The sequence below is a fragment of the Galeopterus variegatus genome, unplaced genomic scaffold (genome assembly GCF_000696425.1).
Source record: "Galeopterus variegatus unplaced genomic scaffold, G_variegatus-3.0.2 Scaffold2363, whole genome shotgun sequence".
Taxonomy (NCBI): Eukaryota; Metazoa; Chordata; class Mammalia; order Dermoptera; family Cynocephalidae; genus Galeopterus; species Galeopterus variegatus.
This window is the reverse complement of record NW_007728474.1, coordinates 232,925-249,191: the sequence shown is the minus strand read 5'-3', so window position 1 is coordinate 249,191 and position 16,267 is coordinate 232,925. Positions and strand designations below refer to the sequence as shown.

Here is a 16,267-nt window from a genome sequence, read left to right as displayed (position 1 = left end):
TGCCTACCACAGCCTCTTTAAGATTTTTCTAGTTTTCTGGTTTCTCTTAGTGATTTTTGAAATTATGCCTGAAGTTGGTTAGTAATGTCACATCTCACTGGATAAACTGAGGCACTGAGGGAAGCCCAAGGCCTGCTTAGGGTCCCCAAAGAGACCAGTGGGGTGAAATCTATTCATTCATTCCAGTGTGGAAAAGAGCAAGATACAAGAGTGCATGTATACTATAATTAAACCTCATAAAAATGTATCATATATATGTATAATCATGGTGGAAAGACTGAAAGAAAATAGATTAATATGCTACTAACAGCAGTATTAGGGTATAATACTGCCCTATTACTCCTGGGTATAAGATTACAGATAGTTTTTTCTTCTCTCTTTTTTTATAAAATCAAATTTTCAGTAATATAGTTAGGTTATATTTATAAGTAGAAAACATGTTAAAAATTAATTAATTTTCTTGCATCCGCCCTCTTCTTGTACATATTTCTCCAGTCCTTTGCCAGCATTATCCTAGACCCAACCACCCCCTCAGAAGTTTCTCCACAACATGAAAGGAGACAGAAAGGAGCCAGGAAGGGAACTTCTGGAACAGGGAAGTAAACGTAACAGCAGGAGGCTGGCTGGGGTGGTTTCAGACTGCTTAAGCATTCCTTGGCTTTGCCAATTGACCCCAGCTTTGGGTTGCTTCTGAGATGGGTCATTAGTGTGCACAGAGTGGCCTGTTACCCATACTCCACCATGAGTGCTTCCTTTAACGAGGGCTGGCCACCTGCTTGATGCCTGCCAGGCCTCCAAATGCAGAGGGGTGAAGGGGATCCCCATGTACCTTTTCCTGCCCTCAGACGAGCCGTCCTATTCACCGGCCCCAGTGCTGGCAGCCAAGTGTTTCCAGAGGATGGAAGAAGATGGTGGGGACTGTGCTCCCAGGCAGCAGATAGGGGATGGCAGGGTGCCAGAGTCCCCACGGAGGCAAGAAAGGCCCAGACAGCCAGCTGCTACCTTTCCACGGAGGGTAGTCAGGGTTTTGCGTGCAGGAGTCAACAGGGGCTGAAGAGAGAAGCCCAGAAATCCCAGGACTGGCAGGCAAAGCCCTCCGCAGTTCAGCTCCCACTGCTTCTCCAGCTGAGAGCCTGGCCTGTCTAATTACCCCAACCTTCCCCTGCCAGCCCTGCTCACCTAGGCCTAGGTCTCTCTCCATTTATTTTTACCACAGGACTCAGTTCAAATTCTACCTCCTCTAAGAAGCTGCTCTAGGCTGGCTGGTTAGCTCAGTTGGTTAGAGCACAGTGTTACAACACCAAGGTCAAAGGTTCAGATCCCCATACTGGCCAGCTGCCAAAAAAAAAAAAAGGTTGAAAAGAAGGCACTCTAGATAGAAGGCATCATAATCTCTACCTTCTTTATACTTCCACAGCATATTGATAAATTATAGTCTAGTTCCTCTCAGAGACTGCCTTGTGTCAAGTGTCACTGGTGCACAAATCTGCCTCCTTCATCAGATTGTGCACCCCTGGTGGGTAGAGGTTAGGGTCTCCCCCTGCCACATCCTGGCAACTAATATGTTCATCCAAAGACTTATATGCTGAGCATCTGCTGTGTGTCAGGTACTGTCCTAGGCACTGACTAGCTAATAACAACTGCACTCAGTAGATGTTAGCTCAATTGAATGGGAAGACCCAATAATGTCTGACTTCACCATTGACCACCTGTGTGCCAAGGTGCCTGCTCCAGACAGAAACCTGCCTCTCAGGAGGAGCATAGCTCCTTCTTTCTGTTGGGCTTGCTGGAGTCAAGGTGCCCTGGCAAAGGCAAAGCTTTAGAACAGAGGGTGACTGCTCATTGTTGTCGCACCTGTGCAGGTGTCACTGGAGCCAGCCTTGGGGCTGCCAGGTGAGTGCAACTGGAGTAGAGGTGGGGGCAGGGTGGACAGCTGTGAGGCCACTTGCAGCTGTGCTTGGAAAGCCTTCTCCAGTCCCAGCCTGACTTTAATCAGCCTTGTGAAACATCACCACTCTCAGCCAGCCCCTTTGCAGTTTAATTTCTAGGATTTTCTGCAAATGATATTCTCTCTCCCACATATCTTTGGCGACCATGCATTCCTGGATACCAGGCCATAAAGAGGAGAATCATAAAATGGTCTGAATTTTCTCATTAATGCGGTGTAATAATGAGGCTTGATTCCTAACCAAACCATTCAACATCAGCCGTGTGTCACAAACATAAAGGTACAGCAACTAGAATTGCAAATAGCAAAAATTAAGCTCCAGTTCTTGTAAGAGCTCAGTCTGCCTGGGTTTGAATCTTCTCTCGATGACTTTCTAGCTATGTGACCTTGGGGAAATTGCTTGACCCATCTGTGGCTCAGTTTCTTTATCTATCAAATGAGGGTGACAAAAGTACATGCCTTACATGCAAAAAAATGAAGTTGGAACCTTATCTTACACCATATACAAAAATTAACTTGAAATAGGTCAAAGCCTAAATATAAGAGCTAAAACTGAGACTCTTAAAAAAAATAGGGGAAAATCTTCATGACATTAGATTTGGCAATGGTTGATATGGTTTCTTTTTGCCAAAAGAAAAAGCAAAAAAAAGAAAAAATAGATAAGGTAGACATTATCAAAATTAAAAGCTTTTGTGCATCAAAAAACAATATCAACAGAATGAAAAGGCAACCCATGGGATTGGAGAAGATATCTGCAAATTTATATCTGATAAGGGATTAATATCCAGGATATGTAAGAACTCCTACAACTCAACTACAAAAAAGCAACCCGATTAAAAAGTGGGCAAAGGGCTTGAATAGGTATTTCTCTAAAAAAATATGCAAATGTCCTATAAGTGCATATGAAAAGATGCTTGATGTCACTTACCACTATGAAAATACAAGCCAATACCAAAATGAGATACCAGTTCACACACATTAGGATGGCTATTACAAAATCAGAAGAGAAAAAAACAAATAAAAACCAGAAAATAACAAATATTGGTGAAGATGTAGAGAAATTGTCTACTTCTGGGTATGTACACAAAAGAACTGAAAGCAGGGACGTGAACAGATGTTTGTATACCCAAGTTCATAGGGCATTATTCACAATAGCCAAAATGTGGAAGCAACCCAAGTGTCCATCAACGGATGGATGAATTTAAAGAAAATGTATATACATACAATGTCATTCAGCTTTAAAAAGAGCTCTGGCTTCTCTGCACTGGAAGCAGCTCTCCTGCCACAGTCCCTCACTCCCTGAAAATGTATGCTTGCTCCAAGTCCGTCTCCACCCCCTCCTTGGTTAGGAGCACCTCTTAGCTGCTGAGCTGACCACTCATGGTCTGCAGTGGTGCTGAAATAACCAGAGACACTGACAGATGAGAGCCTCAGCAGCTTGGAAGTCCCACAACCCCTGACCTCACTTGTCCTTAGCTGCAACTTCCAAACCAGTGCCATTTTAAGGGACATCAACACAGTAGCCAAGTTCACTGGGGTTGGGGCTGCCACAGTTAGGGTGGCTGGCTCTGGGGTTGGGATTGCCTCTGTGTTTGGGAGCCTCCTCATTGGTTATGCCCAAACTCTTCTCTGAAGCAACAGCTCTTCTCCTACACCATTTTGGACTTTGCCCTCTCGGAAGCCATGGGACCTTTTTGCCTGAGAGTGGCCTTTCTCATCCTCTTTCCTGGGTGAAAGACTGTCTCCACCTCCCACAGTTCTTTCTCCCATGTCTCATCTGCCCTGTATGTTCCTTTTCCTAGACCTCCCCAGGCAGCCTGGGGAAAGTGGTTGGCTCAGGGTTTGGCAGAGGGAAGACATATAAATACTGTATTAATAACAAAAAAAAAAAAAAAAAAAAGGAAGGAAAATGTGATACATTCTAACACATGAATGAAACTCAAAGATATTATACTAAGTGAAATAAGTTAGTTACAAAAGGGTAAACACTATGTGATTCTACTTATATGAGGTACTTAACAATATGAGGTACTTAAAATTCATAGAGACAGAAAGTAGAAAGGTGGTTTCCAGGGGCTAGTGGCTGGGGATATGGGGAGTTAGTGTTTAATGAATATAGAGTTTCAATTTCACGAAACGGGAAAATTTCTGGAAATGGATGATGGTAATGTTTGTATAACACTGAATATACTTAATGCCACTGAACTGTACACTTAACAATAATTAAAATGGTAAATTTTATGTTATGTATATTTTACAACAATTAAAAAAAAGTATATACCTTATAAAGTTGTGAAGATTAAATGAATTAAGTGTAAAGTTCTTAGAATGGTGGCTGGTAAAATAGTAAGTTCTACATTAAGTGTTTGCCATTATTATAAATATTCTCTACCTGTTAGTTATACAAGGGAACCGATGAGTAAAGTACGTGAAGCCGAGAAAAACAAAGATCTTCTGGATCACGCGAATGGCTTACTATGAAAATGTTACCTATAACACAAATTGATCTGCATGAAAATCTGACTTGCTTTCCTAGAATTCTAAAGGGTTAGTTTAAGGAATGTGTTGGAAGATCCAGATTCACTTTTTAAAAATGCTGTTAAAGCTGGAGACATGCGTATTTTCTCTGGGGCATGTGGAGTCTTCAGAATCAGGCTCTCTGGGGGTTAAGAGTGGGTCCTTAGAATTAGTTGTCTGGACTCCAGCTCTAGCTCCTCCACTTACGTGTGTAATTTTGGGCAAGTTAGTTAACGTCAAGCCCCAGTTTCTCCTCCTATAAAATGAATGTAATAGGCTTGTCCAGATTGACTGAGGTTGTACAGAGGAAATGCCTGGTACACACTAAGCACTTAATAAGTGTTCGCTGATATTGACATTACCTTTGACCTCATAGTCAGGATTGACCACGTTTCTCTCCTGATCTTTCTTACTTCTACATTTATTAAAGGCTCTAAGTACAACTGCTCAGGACCTGCTCAAATGGAGTCTACTAAGGAAAAGGAGTACAGTCAAGTCACTCTTTCTCTCCTTCGCTGCCTTGGGGGCTACTTGTCACTTTGTTGACAGCCATCAGAGCACTTCTCACTTCTTAGGGACACCACCAAACAAGATCAGGATTTGCAAAGGGAACTTTATCCTCCTGATCTTTGGCTGAAAGGGTACTAGATAATTTATTATTTTCCCCCCTTTTCTATATTTTCCTATTTTGTATGATGAGCCTATATTATGTTTAAGATGGAAAAATAAACTTGATTCAAAAGACATATTTATCATAATATTTTCTTTTCTTTTCTTTTCTTTTTGCAGCTGGCTGATACAGGGATCGAATCTGAGACGTTGGTGTTATCAGTACCACACTCTAACCAACTGAGCTAACCAGTCAGCCCTTCTCACAATAGTTTCTTACTTGATAAAATGCTAACCTGAAAGTGCCTCCATGAGTTGGACATTGGCTGAAAACGGCAACCAAAGAGTTAAGTGCCTTGAGTATTAAGATGTGGAGAGAAATCAGGCAGTACAGAGTGAGTGGGGAATCTATTCATTGGAAGAAGGTTGACAGTACTCTCCAATGTAATCACGTTTATAAGGGAGGCGGCAGTAGCAATACAACCTTGGTTGAAATCCTCTGTGGTTATCTAAATCCTGTTTATCCCTCAATGAAATAGAGATGGCATGCCCTCTCTATTGTGAATTGAATTTTAAAACAAATTATTTTTAGTACATTATTTACTCAATCTCCTTATTGGACATTTAAAAATATTGCTAGATTTACAAAATTCTAAAATTATAGGAACAACAAATACTAAAACAATGTGAAAATTACTTAATGATGATTTGAGAGGCATTTAGGATTCTGCTATGCTTCAAGAGCATCATTACGACTATCATTTAGATACTACTCCAAATTACGGTTATTTAGGTTTTCTAGCTGTTCAACTTCTAAATAATGGGAAGCTGAATGAGTTTTTAAGGACTCAAGAAGAATGGTTTTAACATTGGGAATGTTGAACAAGATTTCAGTTATTTAGGTTTTCTAGCTGTTCAACTTCTAAATAATGGGAAGCCGAATGAGTTTTTAAGGACTCAAGAAGAATGGTTTTAACATTGGGAATGTTGAACAAGATTTCTTTCTGTTTAAAAAACAACAACCAAGCAACATTTCTGCATGTATCTAGAAATCTGAGAACTCTGACATCTAATCTCTTGACTTAACATTTATCTTTGCTCATTAAGAAGTTGGGCTGTTAAGAAAATTCAAGAATGGTGTGTGCTGAGCCGTAAATTTCAGGCGAACTGCCACATGCAAGCCATGAGATCCACAGAAAGAACTGGAGATGCTGGGAGATACTTTAACATTGAATTGTACCTCCCTGTGACAGCCTCGATTCTCAGAGGTCTGAGGGGGCCTGAGGTTTCTGGATTTATGGTCCAGTCAGTACAGATCCTTCTGGGAGCAGCACTACTGTATTTAACATCCCCTACCCTTTTCTCCTCTCCCCATTTTGGTTCTTTTACATTAACTCTTGAACTGTCCAATTTGGACACAAAATACCCTGAGGAACACATGGTGTGGTTATTGGTGGGCTCAATTTATAGCACTGTTTGCTATTCCGGAAGTTGGGCTGTTAAAAAAATTCAAGAATGGGTGTGTGCTGAGCCGTAAATTTCAGGCGAACTGCCACACGCAAGCCATGAGATCCACAGAAAGAACTGGAGATGCTGGGAGATACTTTAACATTGAATTGTACCTCCCTGTGACAGCCTCGATTCTCAGAGGTCTGAGGGGGCCTGAGGTTTCTGGATTTATGGTCCAGTCAGTACAGATCCTTCTGGGAGCAGCACTACTGTATTTAACATCCCCTACCCTTTTCTCCTCTCCCCATTTTGGTTCTTTTACATTAACTCTTGAACTGTCCAATTTGGACACAAAATACTGACCCTGAGGAACACATGGTGTGGTTATTGGTGGGCTCAATTTATAGCACTGTTTGCTATTCCATTTCCCTCCTTGATCTTCCCATCTGGATCCCAAGGGTCAACTGTATATCTCCTTCAGAGCCACGGATTTTTATTTTATTCATAAAATTCCATGGTTTAAAAAAATGTTTGGTAAAAAGAAATGTATAAGTAAAAATATGGTTATTATTACCACTACCCACACTTTAACCCATGTTAAAATTTGGGTGTGTGTCTTTATACAAATGTATAATTAATTTTTAAAAATTGGGCTTTTATTAGCAAGGGAATGTTTTCTATGCTGCCTGGTCTGAAATTCTGGTGCAATGATCTATTTGGCTGTACAATTTTAAGTGAAATACTCAAACTCTCTATGCTTCAGTGTCCTCACCTTTAAGATGGATAATAATGGTATCTATATAATAATAATGGTATCTACCCCTAGGTTTGAGGGGGTAGATAAACAGTGGCAGGAACATGGTGAATAGTCAAAAAATGTAAGTGAACATGCTTCAGTGTCCTCACCTTTAAGATGGATAATAATGGTATCTATATAATAATAATGGTATCTACCCCTACGTTTGAGGGGGTAGATAAACAGTGGCAGGAACATGGTGAATAGTCAAAAAATGTAAGTGAACATTGGTATTTTTATTATGTGAATACTGTTTTGTAACCTGCTTTAGAAAATACATTGTGAATATTTTCTCACGTTATTCATGACTAATACATGACTTTATTGTGTAACCCAAAATCCATTATATCTGTATTAGTCTGTCTGTGTTGCTTACAACAAAATACCTGGAACTGAGTAATTGATAAGAAAACAGAATTTATTGCTTACAGTTTCAGAGGCTATGAAGTCCAAATTCCAAGGAACACCTCTGGGGCAGGTCATCCTTTGCAGCTTTATAGCAATGCAGGGGTCTCACATGGCAGAAAATGGCAGAACACAGAGAGGGACTCTCACGTGCTCTTCTTTTAAAGCCCTCAGAACCACGCCCCTGACCACCATTATTAATCCTTAGCTATGGAATGGTCCTACAACCTAATCACCTCTTCAAGGCCCCACCTTTCAATTAGTATAATAGGACAGAATAATAGGATTTCCCATCCTCAACAGTTATGGTGGGAATTAAGCTTCTAATATGTGAACTTCGGGGGACACAATTCAGTCAGTCCACAGCACTGCACCATAATTTATTTAATCAGTGTTCCATTGTTGCTCATTTGTTGTTTTCAGTGTTTTGCACAGTAACAAATAATCCTATGGTAAATATTTTTGTGCATAAATCTTTGGGCACATCTCTGATTATTTTCTAGGGCAAGTTCCTACAAGTACTATGCTGAACCAAAAGGTATCAGTCCTCTTTAGGCTTTTGACAAAATGCCCTCCAGAAATGTCATGTAAATTTGTGCTCCTGATGTATGAGACCACTATTTCCCCATAGCCTTTCCAACACTGGGCACTATGATTTAAAAAGTTTCTTGCCGGCCTGTAGTTTTCGTAATCAGACAATGCTCTTTGTTTTCTAGAGCTTTACTCTTTAGAGTGTTCATTTTCTTTAACCCCAAGTCCCTTTTGAGTTGCTTCTCCTCTGCTTTTAATCTATGTCCTCTAATCTTACATTCCTGTCCTGTTACTATTCCAAACCTTTTCTTTTCCTTTCTGATTTCTTCAGGACAGGACAGACACATGACTCCTGGAGTCCCTTTAAGTCCACAGACAGGCAAAGTGCAAAGCACACTGGCCCTGGAGAGGTAGGCATTTCCCTTCTACCTACTTGGAGTTAGACTACAGTGCTCTGTTGTGACAGGTATGAGCTATAAATCTAGTAGAAGAATACAATGGGAAGACAGGAACTTCTTTTTTTTCATGGAGCCTAAATCTAACATGAAATTGTCCCCAAACAGACTCCTCTACTTTATAAACTAATAAGATCCCTGTTACCCGAAGTATTTAGCTAAATAGACAAGCATCTGAAAGCTGTGGAAGGTATTTTTACTCTGGGTATAAAGTTAGCCTACATATCAGGCAGTGTCCAACCAGGAAAACAGAAGCTACTCTGAGTAGGAATTTAATTTAGGGAATTGGTTACACAGGTAATTAGAGAGCTCAGAAGCCAAGCAGATGATGAGGCAACATTGAGATCAGTAACTTCAGGAAGCTAGCACCACCCCCAGGTTAGACACAGAGAGGGAGAAGCTGGTGGGGTCACCTGGAGGAGACTGGGGCCATCGTGGGCCTGTCTGTTGGGAGCTGGACCACAGAGATGATGCTATGCATCTTGTTACCTGAGGCAGGGGAGAAATATCCCAGTTTTCCCCTTCTTCCTCTCCAATCTCCCCCCAAAGCCTCCCACTGGCAAATTCAATCAGAAGCCAATTGACATAGATGTTTATGGAATTGTATGTAGCCTGTGGTCAACCCCCCTGTGATGCAGAGCAGAGCAGGGGAAGGTACGGAGGGGATCTGAGGGCAAACAGGACAGGACAGACACAATGACTCCTGGAGTCTCTTCAAGTCCACAGACAGGCAAAGTGCAAAGCACACTGGCACTGGAGAGGTAGGCAGTCCTAGGTTTGAATCCCGGCTCTGTCATTTACTAGCTCTCTGGCCTTGGGGAAGTCACCTATCTCCTCTGAGCTTCAGTTGCCTCATCTATAAAAGGGACAAGAAAAACCACATCTCACAGGATCATTGTGAGGATTAAATGAAATAAAGCTATAAAGAAACAGTAAGCATTCAACAACAATTGGTTTCCTTTCATTTAAGAATCTACAATTTTAAGACAAAGGACAATTGGGCCCTTGGTCAAGGTCATTGAGCCTCTCTATTTTGAAAGATGGGAAGGAGACAGAGGAATCTTTCCTTTCGGAAGCTCTGCTTAGGGTGGAGATAGGTGGTAAATTGCCCAGTAATGATACTGGGAGATGATCTACGACACATTGAAAATATCACGCATGACTGGTGCATTCATTCCACAAACATTTATGGGTACTCACTATTGTCTGGAAATGATTTAGACATGGTCCCTGCACTGGAGGAGATGTTATTCCATCAGGGATGACAGAAGGTCAAAGAGAGAAATCTCAGTGCATGATCATATGAGAATGTTTGCAGAGGAGGGAGCCATGGGATATCTCTGCCTAGGGAAGTGAGAGAAGGCTTCAGTGAAGAGATGATATCTGAGTTGTGTTTTGAAGGATGGTAGGAGTTTGCCAGCTGTGGAAGCATGTGCAAAAGTGCAGAGTCATGAAAGGGCATGGGGCATGGGGGAATGGTGATCTAGTCATGCAGGTGGGGCCTTGAGGGCTCCATGGTTGAGATGATGGTAGGAACAAGTGGGAGAGGTGGCCAGACATGGAGGAGAGATCCAGTGCATGAAGGGCCTGGTGTCAGAAGTCAATGGCTTTATCCTGTGGGGAATTTGAAGTCAGCAGAGACTTTTAAACTTGGGAGTAACCCACCATCTCTGACCTAGAATTGCATAACGTGACACAGCTTCCCAGACTGTCTTATGGCCTCAGCCAAAGAGCCGATGCATGCAGTTATATAAAGCAGGGGCCATGTGTATATCTCCCAAGACATTAGAAAGCATGAATCAGAAAAAGGAGCACAGGGCTTTCCCCTTAATATTAAATTCAGAATGGAAAAAGTAATTAACTTATTCTGCAGATGCTGAAGGGCACAAGGTAAATATTTAACATGCTCTCCCTCTCATTTCCACAAAGCCAAGAACATCAGAGGTGAGATGATGATGCTGTGGCTATGAGACAGGATTTTAAGGATTCTGATGAAATGTCTGCTGGCCTGAATCTGTCTAAATGCTGAAAAGGACTTTGTGTTACTGTAACTGAAAGGAAAACACAAAATGATGACAATATAGCCCTTTATGCTTTCAGAGCCCTTTTACATACATTATCTCATTTAAGTCTCTTGAAATTGTATGCGGCAGATATGACCAAGAGTACAACCTCGTTTTAGAGATTAAGAATTGGAGGTCTGAGGATTTCATACCTTCTCTAGTGTCCAAGAAGAAGTTATACCCAAAGCTGCAACTGGATTTGTAGACTCAGAGGCCAGCACCTTCCCCAAACCCTGCCCTGCCTACCTGTTTCCTTCCATATGCCAGGATGGCTTCTTTGAGGTCTTGAAGTGTACGCAGTTCAAGACCCAGCCTCTTCCTGTGATCTCTGGGGCAGTGGGGTCCTTTTCTCCTTTCTTCAGGTGTCCATGCTGATATGGCTAAACCTTCTGAGTAGAGGATGAGGGCACCCTTTCTAGTGCTGAAAGTTTTAGGAAGAAGGAGGCTCCAGGAATGCTGGTTGGCATTGTTTTCATTCTGAGACTTGCTGACCAGGACATAGTCTTCTGGGGACTTCCAGTTCAAGTAATCCTGCAATGAAAAGAAACCACCTTGATAAAGCCACTGCGGAAGACCCTTCTATATAGCAAGTACTGCTTGTGCAAGGTCTTTGACATTCTTTAGTTACTGATTCTCTCTGAATTGTTCACATGATGATATGGAACACATTTACTCTTCCTAGCAACTGACTTTTTTCTCCCCATCTCAAAATTAGTAGAATCCAAGGTATGGTTTTATTTTACCCTGTACAACGTTCAGGGGAGCCATTCATACTTGGAGGCTTATCTGGGGTAGAGTGTAGGTTACAGGCCAGTTAAAGTTTCCTCGTATGCAAGTAGGTTGTAAGAATTATCAAGGGCAGCAGATAACTTTGAAATTAGACCTGAACTAGCTAGCAGTTTAAATAGGAGAAAACCATCTCAACCCGCACTTCAGCTGCACACAGAGAGAATTTATGTACATTCCAGATGCTATCTAACATTACCTAATTTGGCTATTTAGGAGCCTATAAAGGGGTTATATCTTGTAAGTAAGTAAATGCCACTGGCCATAGAGGTCCTTTGAAACTTTATATGTCTTTTAACATAGGTCAAATATCATGACAAACTACCATGAAAATGGAAATCTCTGTATGACCCCCAAATGTGTAAATACTCGCAGTGTATCTCTTATTCCTGGCAGGATTCAATGAAATAAAATTCCAGTACAACAAGGGAATTTTGCTACCTCTTTAAAATCTTCTAAAATGAGATTTTCTTTGGCCTGTATTAAATATGAGTTCTGTGTGTTGAATTCCAGAAAGTTCAAGGAAGCCATTGAAATGGCACGAACACACACAGCATTTCAACCGCAGTGTACAACTTCTAAAAGCCAAACAACTGTCAGCTTGCCTAGAACCCAGGTGGAAATTCTGGTCTTGAACCAAATCATCTGAATTCCAGAACATCTGGAATCTCCTTCTATCTCAAGCAAAGGAGGCTGTAAGTCAGTGTACAGGGAAGGGAAGAGGGCCCCAGAGTCAATCTTGGTGTGTCAGGCAAACTACATTATTTTCTTATTTCATAAAGGAGAAGGGAAGATCCACCAGTGCACCCCCCTCACTAACAACACCCCCAAGTGGAAAAATAGAGCATTTCTCTCCCGCCCCCTCCCCAAATGTGCCTTCATGCAGCTGTAAGACTCACCTCTGGTTCAAAATAGACTTCTAGCTTCTGTTTGTCCTGGACCAACTTCCCGTGTCCCCGGCTCAGGAGAGAGAGCATGAACATGTTTCCCCTCTGACCACCCCTTCTCAAGGGCAGTTCATCTTGGTTTTGAAGGCTGAAAACTGGTCACACCTCAAGATTTCCAAAGCTCAGCAGCAAGCCCGAGAAGACCACAAACACTGGGCCTTTTATTAAATACATTTTTCCCTCTTACAGCAGCTTCTTAATAACAACCAGCCACACAGTTTAGACAGTGCGTGTCTTTGTGGAGAGAAAAAATAAACCATATACTCATACCCCTCTAGCCCTGGATCGCCTTCTCTCTGGGCAGTCTCTCTCCCCTTCGCCTGAGCCCTTGTTGTCCCTCGGTCCTGGTTGCTCTGTTACCGGCCGTGTGCATCTACAGATCTGGGCCACGGCACCATCCTTCCCATTGTGAGTGGAGGTTGTTTCCTGGTTGCTATGGCAGCACAGGGAAATGAAGTCCTTTAAGCCAGCCAAGGCAAGGCAGAGACTGCTGAGGACACTGTTCACTTATTGGGGAAAAAGGGGGTTCAAATGGACATTGAAGGGACCGGGCTCAGATTGCAAGTCCCTACTGAGGGGGGTGGGGAGATGGGGGGTATATTGGGGTATTTTTTCTGCTATAGTACTCATCTTGCTTAAGGGAAAAGGGGGTTCAAATGGACATTGAAGGGACCGGGCTCAGATTGCAAGTCCCGACTGAGGGGGTGGGGAGATGGGGGGTATATTGGGGTATTTTTTCTGCTATAGTACTCATCTTGCTTATAGAGAGTGTCTTCTCCTCTCTTCTGATATGTGAGCCTGTCGCTGTCAACTAACCATTAACAGACTCAGGGAGTCATCGAGGTCACCTAAAGCCACCTGTGACTTTTTCCCTGGCTGAGCTGCAACATCCCTTTGACTCATTATGGAAGTTGCTGCTTTGTATGAGTGAGTGGGGGACACTGGGAATCTCCAATTTCCTTTGCATACTTGGCTCTCAAATAGGTGACTCCTATCACCAGAGGGGGGTACTTTGGAAATGTAGGTGGGGGGCATTTTGGTTGTCACAATGTCTGGGGGCCACTGCTTGCATTATAGCAAGTAGGGGCCCAGGATGCTGGATGTTCTGCAGTGTGTGCAGCCATCCTGCGTAATGAAGAATTGTTCTGCTGGAATGCCAGTAGCACCCCCTTTGACAAACACTGCTATGGCCTGGGCTGGTTGTTTCTTTTTGATGCTGACAGTGCGAGGAGCACAGGACAGGAGGGAAGAGGATTGGGAAACAGAGAGACCCCTTTGCTGGTGATCTAGGATCCTGAGTTGGCCTGGAAAAGCAAGCTGCCCTGTCATTTGTCAACTAAACTACCCAAGGAGTCTTGTGAGAGTGCCTCCTGCTGGCCTGTATGAAGAACTACAACAGGCTACAGGCCCATTTAACCTTTTAGATTCCTCTGTGGTGCCTTTCCCTGGAGGCAGGCTCCAGTTTCATGAGGAAGAGGTAGATGTCATGCTGTACAATGAGATTGGGTTTATCACGGGAAATTGAGACAATGAATTCAGAGACTCAAAAACGGAATTTAGTCAAAAGCACAATGAGATACCACTTCATACCTACCAGGATGGCGATTGTAAAAAAACAACAGAAAATAACAAGCATTGGTGAGGATGTGGAGAAATTGGAGCCTTTGTGCACTGTTGGTGGCAATGTGAAATGGTGCAGCTGCTGTAAAAAATAGTGTGGCAATTCCTCAATCAAATTTGATTCATTAATTCCACTTCTGGGTATATACCCCAAAGAAGTGAAAGCTAGGTCTTGAAGAGATATTTGTACATCCATGTTCATAGCAGCATTGTCACAAGAGCCAAACGTGGAAGCAACCCAAATGTTCATTGAGAGATGGACGAATAAACAAAATGTGGCATATACATACCATGGAATATTATTCAGCCTTAAAAAGGAAGGAAATTTGTACATATGTTACAACATGGATACACCTTGAAGACTTTATTTTTTCTGGGATGGGCAGCTAGTTAGTATGGGGATCAGAACCCATGACTTTGGTGGTACAAGGCTGTGCTCTAACCAGCCGAGCTAACCGGACAGCCCATTGACTGAATTCTGATTTCTTTAGTTTTTTTTTTTTTTTTGGGGGCCAGCTGGTAAGGGGAACGAACCCTTGACCTTGGTGTTATGTGGCTGTGCTCTAACCAACTGAACTAACCAGCCAGCCCCTGAACCTTGAAGACTTTAAGCTAAGTGAAATAAGCCCATGACAAAAGGATAAATATTGTGTGATTCCACCTATGTGAGGTACCTAGAGTAATCAAATTCATAGAGACAGAAAGTAGAATGGTGGTTCCCCGGGGCTGGGGAGAGAGGGGAATAGAAAGTCAGTGTTTAATGGGTGTAGATTTTCAATTTGGGAAAATGAAAAATTTCTGGAGTTGGATTCATAACAATGTAAATGTACTTGAACTGTAAACTTGAAAATGGTTAAATGGTGCATTTATGTTATATATATCTTACCACAATTGAAGGTTTTTTTCAAATGTATGGAAAACACTTCCCCAAAATCTGAATTTAGCACTTCATAATCTGAAATAATCCGATAATGCTGTCTCAGCGGCATTATCATGGAGTGACCTCCTCACAGCAGGTGAGACAAAATCCTATAAAACCAAGGTTCCAAATAGTTTACAGGGATCTGAGGCTATAGTTTCTTCCTCCTTTCCCCTTCCCTAACCCCTTCAAAGTGCAAAAAGGACCCTTCAACAAAACTCTACTGAAACATTACTATATCTGAAACACAATTCTTGGATTGAGGAGCTTCCAGTACCTGAAAGATGAAGTGACAGCTATTAATGGAGGTGGAGGTAAGTAGGTGCTCCAAGAAAGGGAGTGGAGGTGGGGGATAGACGGTGGTGGGCATTGTAGAGAGCTACAAAGATGAGGGACATTGGAGGTGGGCTTTATTTATTTTTATTGTAACATAGTTGATCATACATATCTGTGGGGTACAGAGTTGAATATCCATACTTATGTGCAATATGTGATGCTCAAATCAGAATAATTATTATATTTAACAATATACACTGTCATTGCTATTTGTAGCCCTTTACCAATTCCTCCCTCCCCCCCATTCCCACTTCTAGTAACCTCAGTTCTCCTTTTGAAAGTTCAATGTATTATTGTGATTGTTGGATCTTTCCTTCTTTCTCTTATTTATATGTTTATTTTTTAGCTCCCACTTATGAGTGAGGACATATGGTATTTCTCTTTCTGTGCCTGGTTTATTTCACTTACCATGATTTTCATCTGTGTTGCTGCAAATGGCAATACTTCATTCTTTTTTATGGCAGAGTAATATTCCATTGCGTATATATACCACATTTTCTTTATCCACAGAAGTGGGCTTTAAAGGACAGTAGTTTACTGGGAAGATGTGAGAAAATGGCAAGAGGGGAGACAAAAGAGGATATTGCAGGAGGTGTGAATAGGCAAGTTTGAGGTCTCTGAGGAAGGGGCAACTTCTCTGGTGTGGTCATGTAGATGGAGATGAGACTAGAGAGACAGGTCAGCTGGCTGAGCCCATAAAGGCTGCATGTACTCTGCTAATGCATTCTAGATTTTATTCTTCAGGTAAGTTTCTTAAAGCAGGTTGGGTGATGTGATTCCATCGGGGTTTTTAGAAAGACAACTCTGAGAAGCTTATAAAGAGTGGATAGAAGGGCCGGCCCGGTGGCGCACTGCTACAGTGTGCCACTTGGGAGCGCGGCCGCGC

At 42.2% G+C, this 16,267-nt stretch overlaps 1 protein-coding gene and 1 pseudogene across 1 annotated transcript in view; one reads left to right on the top strand and one right to left on the bottom strand.

Moving 5' to 3' along the window:
- The window catches only part of LOC103597621, a gene marked incomplete at its 3' end in the record, with an annotated part of 55,825 nt that extends 43,251 nt beyond the window's left edge, over positions 1-12,574 (bottom strand). The window contains 2 exon segments of the mRNA XM_008581485.1: positions 11,020-11,304; positions 12,459-12,574. Of these exon segments, the coding sequence (XP_008579707.1) occupies positions 11,020-11,304; positions 12,459-12,542 (369 nt within the window).
- LOC103597618 lies at positions 3,209-3,682 on the top strand (annotated as a pseudogene).
- Positions 12,575-16,267: the final 3,693 nt, after the last annotated feature.